This window comes from Bison bison, unplaced genomic scaffold (assembly GCF_000754665.1).
Source record: "Bison bison bison isolate TAMUID 2011002044 unplaced genomic scaffold, Bison_UMD1.0 scf7180017864289, whole genome shotgun sequence".
Lineage (NCBI taxonomy): Eukaryota > Metazoa > Chordata > Mammalia > Artiodactyla > Bovidae > Bison > Bison bison.
In genome coordinates, this window is record NW_011494861.1 from 4457424 (window position 1) to 4465196 (window position 7773).

General features: G+C 48.3%; 1 protein-coding gene across 1 annotated transcript in view; it reads left to right on the forward strand.

The window, feature by feature from the left end:
* The first annotated feature begins 20 nt into the window (after window positions 1-20).
* The window catches only part of GPR157 (G protein-coupled receptor 157), a 23514-nt gene continuing 15761 nt past the window's right edge, over window positions 21-7773 (forward strand). Inside the window, exon 1 of the mRNA XM_010849930.1 lies at window positions 21-380. Coding sequence (XP_010848232.1) covers window positions 94-380 — 287 coding nt within the window. The 5' untranslated portion in view covers window positions 21-93. The remainder of the gene's footprint in view (window positions 381-7773) is intronic.

Here is a 7773-nt window from a genome sequence, read left to right on the forward strand (position 1 = left end):
CCACTTCCCGTGCCGCCCACCGAGCTGGTGCCGTCGGAGCGCGCCGTGGTGCTTCTGTCGTGCGTGCTCTCCGCGCTGGGCTCGGGCCTGCTGATGGCCACGCACGCCCTGTGGCCCGACCTGCGCAGCCAGGCGCGGCGCCTGCTGCTCTTCCTGTCTCTGGCCGACCTGCTCTCGGCCGCCTCTTACTTCTACGGGGTCCTACAGGACTTCAAGGACTCCTCGTGGGACTGCGTGCTGCAGGGCGCGCTCTCCACTTTCGCCAACACCAGCTCCTTCTTCTGGACGGTGGCCATCGCCCTCTACCTGTATCTCAGCATCGTGCGCACGGCGCATGGGTCCGAGACTGGCCGCCTGCTCTGGGCTTTCCATGTTATCAGGTGGGTGAGGGCGACGCCGCTTTCCTTCAGGTTCCCTGATCCCTGCCCGGATCCTGTGTGCTGTCCCTGTGGCCCTCGCCACTCTCAGGGCCACGCGTCTTGGTCGGACCTTTGGCCGGTCACCCAGCCGGCAGTGTCTGCTCATGTCCCGGGATAGCCCTGGGCCAGCGGAATGATGGTCTTGATGAACTAGTTCTGTATATTGCCGCAGGGGTCGTCCCTTTGAGGTGGCCCCAGCTCGAAGCTCCCAGGGAGGTGGGCGCCTCAGCGAAGGCCCTTGAGCGTGGGGGACTAGAGCTCACCCTCAGAGCCAGACCCTAGTAACTTGGAAGCACCTGGAGAACTGGTGAGGCCACTCTCGACCTTTGGCCACCTGTTTCACTGCCTTCTGGCCATTCTGCTGCCCTTGGGCATAGGGACAGGCACCTGAGAGATGAGTTAGGTGCCCCAGGATGGAAAAGTACATGTAATTCATCTGGCCACTCTCAGGCTGCCCTTCACCCAACCCTCTGCCTCAACGCTAAAATTTAGGAAGGACAGTCTTGTTTATTTTATCTTTACTCATCTCTAAACCTCAGGCACCAATGTCTTGTTATCTATGTTCTAAATAATCTTTCTTTCCAGAGTTCAGCAGCTCTGAAATTGAGGTCAGAGGCAGAGGCTGGTCTGGAAGACAGCTGCCAGCTGCCTGGAGTCTCTGGGTAGCGAGAACCAAGGCCTTGTCCTGCCCTGGCATTGTAGTGTCTCATCCAGGTAACTCACCTGTGAACCAAGGTTGGCCCCTTCCCAGTGTAATCTCAGGATGCAAACATCTGGTGAGGTCCTGTGCTGAACCCAAGGCAGGAATTTTATAGAGCTTCTTTCCTCTTCTCCCTCCTCCAAATAAGAGCACCAAATGCTGCCCTAATTATAGGTCCTCTCTGTTAAATACTTGAGTTCTTTCCAAGGGACAGAGGATGGTCAGCACTTTTGTAGAGACAAGTCACCTGGGTGTCACAACAGTAAGGTCACAAGCCTGCAAGAGTCACTTGACCTCAAGGTCTCACGGCTGTTGGAGGGAGGCCAGCTGGTCCCTGGGAAATTAAATGGTCTGCTTCTCAGCTGTTCAAGTCAAAATGTTTGCAGTGAGCCATTCAGACAGGGTCAGGTGCTACAGAGACCCACAGAGAAGGGGCAGCCTTTCCTTTCTCTCTGTCCCACTGGATCTCTGCATCTATTTCTGGGACCCTGTTCTTGGGAGCCTGGTTGGGTGTGGGCAGCGTAAAGCTCACGTGTACCTGGGAAGGAGCCCAAGACTTCCTTTGCAAGGTTCTCTTCTCTTTTCCCCCCTCTTTTGAAAAGTACTGAATGCAATGTATTTTTTAAGTGATAAAGAGAACCTGTGCAGCTTCTATAGAAAAGACACATTTCCTAAGAACCTTTCTTTTCACTTCTAGGGACGTTTTCTGTGATGCTTAGGGAAAGCCTTCTAAGAAAGCCCGTGTGTCCTTCTCTGGCTGTAAGGAACCAGATGGTTCCTCTTGTCTGTTGTATGTGATCCACCTACTTTATATATATATGGCTACATTGGGTCTAAAGTTGCAGCGCACAGGCTCAATAGTTGTGGTAGTTTAGTTACCTCACCAGGGTTCAAACCCAAGTCTCCTGCATTGGAAGACAGATTCTTAACTACTGGACCACCAGAGATGTCCCTATCCACTTGCTTCTTAAAAGAAAAAATACATTTTTCCTGTCAAAGGGACTTTGACAATTTTTTCTCTTCCAGAAATTAGCACTCCCTTTGCTAGTCTAAAACTTGGTAAAAACCTGTCCAGCAGGTTCATATATTGACCTGGATCCTCCCAGATGATATTGCTAAGGATTCTTCATTGTCTTTCTTTGAAGGATTAGTTTATGGCTGCTGAATGACCTCTTCAGTTCAGTTCAGTTCAGTCACTCAGTCATATCCAACTCTTTGCAACCCATGGACTGCAGCATGCCAGGCTTCTTTGTCCATCACCAACTCCCGGAGCTCACTCAAACTCATGTCCATGGAGTCAGTGATGCCATCCAACCATCTCATCCTCTGTCGTCCCCTCTCCTCCTGCCTTCAATCTTTCCCAGCATCAGGGTATTTTCCAGTGAGTTAGTTCTTAGCCTCAGGTGGCCAAAGTATTGGAATTTCAGCTTCAGCATCAGTCCTTCCAGTGAATATTCAGGACTGATTTCCTTTAGGATGGACTGGTTTGATCTCCTTGCTGTCCAAGGGACTCTTTAGAGTCTTCTCCAGTACCACACTTCAAAAGCATCAATTCTTTGGCGCTCAGCTTTCTTTATAGTCCAACTCTCCCATCCATACATGACTACTTGAAAAACCATATCTTTGATTATATGGACCTTTGTAGGCAAAGTAATGTCTCTGCTTTTTAATATGCTGCCCAGGTTAGTCATAGCTTTTTTTCCCAGGAGCAAGCGTATTTTAATTTCATGGCTGCAGTCACTATCTGCCGTGATTTTGGAACCCAATAAAATAAAGTCTGTCACTGTTTCCATTGTTTCTCCATCTATTTGTCATGAAGTGATGGGACCGGATGCCATGATCTTTGTTTTTTGAATGCTGAGTTTTAAGCCAGCTTTTTTACTCTCCTATTTCACTTTCATCAAGAGGCTCTTCAGTTCCTCTTCGCTTTCTGCCATAAAGGTGGTGTCATCTGCATATCTGAGGTTATTGATATTTCTCCCGGCAATCTTGATTCCAGCTTGTGCTTCATCCAGTCTGGCATTTTGTATGATGTACTCTGCATATAAGTTAAATAAGCAGGGTGACAATATACAGCCTTGACGTACTCCTCTCCCAGTCTGTTGTTCCATGTCCAGTTCTAACTGTTGCTTCTTGACCTGCACACAGATTTCTCAGCAGGCAGGTAAGGTGGTCTGGCATTCCCATCTCTTGAAGAATTTTGCACAGTTTGTTGTGATCCACATAGTCAAAGGCTTCAGTGTAGCCAATGAAGCAGAAGTAGATATTTTTCTGGAATTCTCTTGCTTTTTCGATGATCCAGTGTATGTTGGCAATTTGATTTCTGGTTCTTCTGTGTTTTCTAAATCCAGCTTGAACATCTGGAAGTTCTTGGTTCACATACTGTTGAAGCCTTGCTTGGAGAATTTTGAGCATTGCTTTGCTAGTGTGTGAGATGAGTACAATTGTGTGGTAGTTTAAAGAGTCTTTGGCGTTGCCTTTCTTTGGGATTGGAATGAACACTGACCTTTTCCAGTTCTGTTGCCACTGCTGAGTTTTCCAAATTTGCTGGCATATTGAGTGCAGCACTTTCACAGCATCATCTTTAGGATTTGAAATAGCTCAACAGGAATTCCATTACCTCCACTAGCAAGGACCTCTTGGCAGTGGGAAGTCTCATCTTCAGACTCAGGCTACACAGTGACCCAGTCATTAACCATGTCAAATGACTGGAAATCAGTACTCTTCTTCAGACCTTCCAGTCTCCAAAAATATTTTAAAATATGAATACACAAAAGGTCAATCTCTATTCTCTAAAGAGTTCTTATGAGTTGATTTTTTTTTTAAAGAAAACTGACAAATACCTTCAGAAATGGACAGAGGACATTCTGACAAAGTAGTGAAAGCATGAATACTCAAACAAGCAATAGCAAAGAAGTACCATTTTCTCTTTAAATTAGAAGGAAAAAAGTAGTAAGGCAGGATATTAATGTGATATGCAGATGACACTGGTGTTTTCCTAATTATTTTTGGCCATGTAAATTGGAATAATCCATGTAGAAAGTATTTGGTTCATACCTCTTGATCCCAGAAATCCTATTATAGGGATCTAGTCTAAGGAGATCAACCAAATGACATGCAAAGCTGGATGTACAAAGGAGTTTGCATGGCACTGTTAGCCAGTGATGACAATTTGAATGTCCAAAAAATAGGGGATCAGTAAGTTATAGACCATAACCTACCTGGAAGTGTTATGCTGCCATTAAATACTGGCCATGAAGTCTACAAGTAATATATATATTTTTAAGTGGTAGGACATGATAAATAGGAAAAGCCATCTATAGAGCTGAATGCAGCCATACACCGCAGGAGGCTGGAGAGACTAGTACCCATGAAGTCCCTGCATGCCCCCTGGGGCTCTATCATAATGCCTGACATAGTTTCCTTTACTGAAAGACTTAAAAAAAAATCTCATTGGGGAAGGAGGGCAGCTTATACTTTATCCTCAGAGGTCAGGCTCCTGAGGTCTTGCAAAGTGCTGTCTTGATTCCTTAGCGCCTTGATCCTCCATAACCCAGGGGACTCACCCAGGGTTGATCACCCTCCAGCCACAGCTGATGAGACTTGCCTGAGCCACAGAGCTGTGAGCAGGAGGCTCCGAGTTAGAACTTCAAGGTCAGTGCCCCTTTAGGATTCCGTCTTGTCTCTTGGCCTTGACAATAATTTTTTAAACTGAGAGGTAATTCGGCAGTCATTTATTTTTAGCATTCTGGATTTCCCCCACTATTAATGTGCAATTAAATACATTAGCTTTATTTATCTTTTCCATTAATTTTTTTCTGGAATCATTTAAGAATAAGTTGCAGACCTGATGCCCCCTGCTCCTAATCCTTCAGGGTGTATTTCCAAAAGGCAAGGGCAGTCTCTTGCATGACCATGTTGTTAGTGTTGTTCAGTCAATAAGTCATGTCCGACTCTTTGCGACCCCATGGACTGTAGCCCACCAGGCTCCTCTGTCCATGGAGTTTCCCAAGCAAGAATAATGGAGCGGGTTGCCATTTCCTTCTCCAGGGAACCTTCCCAACCCAGGCATTGAATCCACATCTCCTGCATTGGCAGGCAGATTCTTTACCACTGAGACACTTGGGACTAGTACAGGCACCCTGTTTTGTAGGATATCTCTCTCATCCAGGTTACCTGATGCTTCCTGGTGAGTGGAATTGTTGCAGAAAGGGGGACCCCCTTTAGGGCCCAAGAGTGGATGCTTGTCTAACATCTGGAAATGAATTGTCCAAAGAGGCACACGTGCTGACAAAGCAAGAGACTTTGTTGGGAAGGGGTGTCCACAGGGAAAGCAGTAGGTAAAGGAACCCAGGAGGACTGCTCTGCCACGTGGCTTGCAGCCTTGGGTTTTATGACGAGGTAATTCATTTCCAGGTAGTCTCTGGCCAATTGCTGTGACTCAAGGCCCTTCCTGGTGGTGTGAGTATTGCTCGGCCAAGATGGATTCCAGTGAGGAGGATTATGGGAGGATATATGGACTGGAGTCTCCTGTCTCCTTTTGACCTTTCCCAAATTCTTCTGGTTGGTGGTGGCTTGTTAGTTCTGTGTCCCCTACCAGAATCACCTGGTGAAAAATGACTCATGCAGATGGTTACTGGGGTGGGTGGGTTCAGTCAGTGTGTCCCTGAACAGATTCAGAATCGGCACTTTGGGCTGAAATCTCACAGAAACCGGTTCTCGCTTGCTACCTGGGGGTGGCTGGCAACTGTGACTTGTACGTTTCCTGGTGATGTTCACTTTGACCACTTGGTCGAGGTGTTATCTACCAGTCTCCACTGCAGTTACTCTTTTTCCTTTTGTAGTTAATAAGGATTTTGTCTAGATAAACCTCCTGGAAGTCTCAAGCTCTCCCTCAAGGGTTTCATATCCATTGATTCCTATAGCATTCCAAGGTGAATCTTCTGGTTGTTACTTCATTTTTAAGTGAAGTGAAAGTTGTTCAGTTGTGTCCAACTCTTTGCGACCCCATGGACTGTACAGTCCATGGAATTCTCTAGGCCAGAATACTGAAGTGGGTAACCTGTCCTTTCTCCCGTGGATCTTCCCAACCCAGGAATCGAACTGGGGTCTCCTACATTGCAGGTGGATTCTTTACCAACTGAACTATCAGGGAAGCCAAGGTGTGAGAATGTTCCACGTTCAAGGGCAAGTCCTGCATCAGGTCCCTTCGTACTGTGTCTTAGCAGTGGCAGCGGCATCATACCGACACCACATGACTGATCGATTGACTGAAACATAGTTGACTTACAATGTTGTGTTAGTTTCAGACTCAGTTATATATTTATATTCTTTTCTAGGTTCATTTTCCTTATAGATTATTAGAAAATACTGAGTAGAGTTTCCTGTACTTTGTAGTAGGTCCTTGTTGTTTATCTATTTTATATATAATTGTGTGTATGTGTTAATCCCAAACACATAGGATCTTAAATTATCCACCCCCTCTCTCCCTTTGGTAACCATAAGTTTGTTTGTGGTCATGTTGTACATGCATGTGGATAAGCATCTGTGACCATCTGTTTGCAGTTCTCACCTATGAAAGTGCTGGGCAGCTCAGTGGCCACGGGTGGGGTCATTTCCCTTTTGATAACATAAGCCTGAAACCATCTCTCTCGCCCTGCAGAAAGCAATTTGCCTTTCAAAACAGCCCCTCTTCCCCCGCAAGGTGGGGTGGGCTCCTTCTGAACCAAGATGGCAGGGTCCTTAACTGTCTCCAACCTGCGTACCCCAGGGCCACCTGTTCCAGGCATCCACTGGTGTGTCCTGTGATTGCGGGGGGAGGTTGGGCCAGGGGTGCCACATCTCACCATGGGCCCGGGCCAAGCTGGCTGCCTGCAGCAGCCTTAGGATTTCTTTGGGCTCCACTGAAGTGGGAATAGATGTGGGCATGACCCCTGGCCCACGTGCCCACCCACCCTCTGGCAGTGGCTGGGAGTTCTGGAGGAAGAGAGAAATCTAGGGCACCGCAGAGTCACCATAAAACCCCCTGCTGTGGGGACGGGGAAGTTCCCGTGCAGAGAAAAGGTGAACCGTGGGCCCTGAAGGGGAGAGCCTGTGAGCTCTCTAAGCAGACACCGGCTTGCTCACCGAGGGCCCAGTGACAAGGCCCCAGGCGACCGTGCCTGAATGGGGATAGATGCAATGGCCGCGTGAACAGCACCCCATGCCAGGTGGTGCTCCCCAAAGTGACAAGAGCTGAACTGACTTTGTTTTCTGAGAGCCCTGCTACAGTGAGGTCTCTGCACTGCATTTGCATGTTCGTGGGGGCACCAGGGGCTGCCCCTCGACCCTGCTGGGGCACATGCAGATGCCGCAGGCCTTACCTGGGCCCAGGTGGGCAGAAAAGCATCCCTGTGTGCTACAGAGCACTCCTTGACCCCCCAGAACCAGGACTGCAGAGCCCGGCTCTGGCAGGGAGTGTTTCGCCTCTGCAGCCAGGGCCACAGAGCAACCTCGTGGTGGCCTGGCCAGTGGCTGACGCCCTGAACTCCCACGTCCTGCCTCTCTGCCCAGCGCTTCACACTAAGAGCCCATTGTCCGGGCAGAAACCTCCAGGCCTCCTCAGGCCTGGATTCCTTTCCCCAGGCCCTGCTCCCTGCAGCTGCCTCCCTCTGG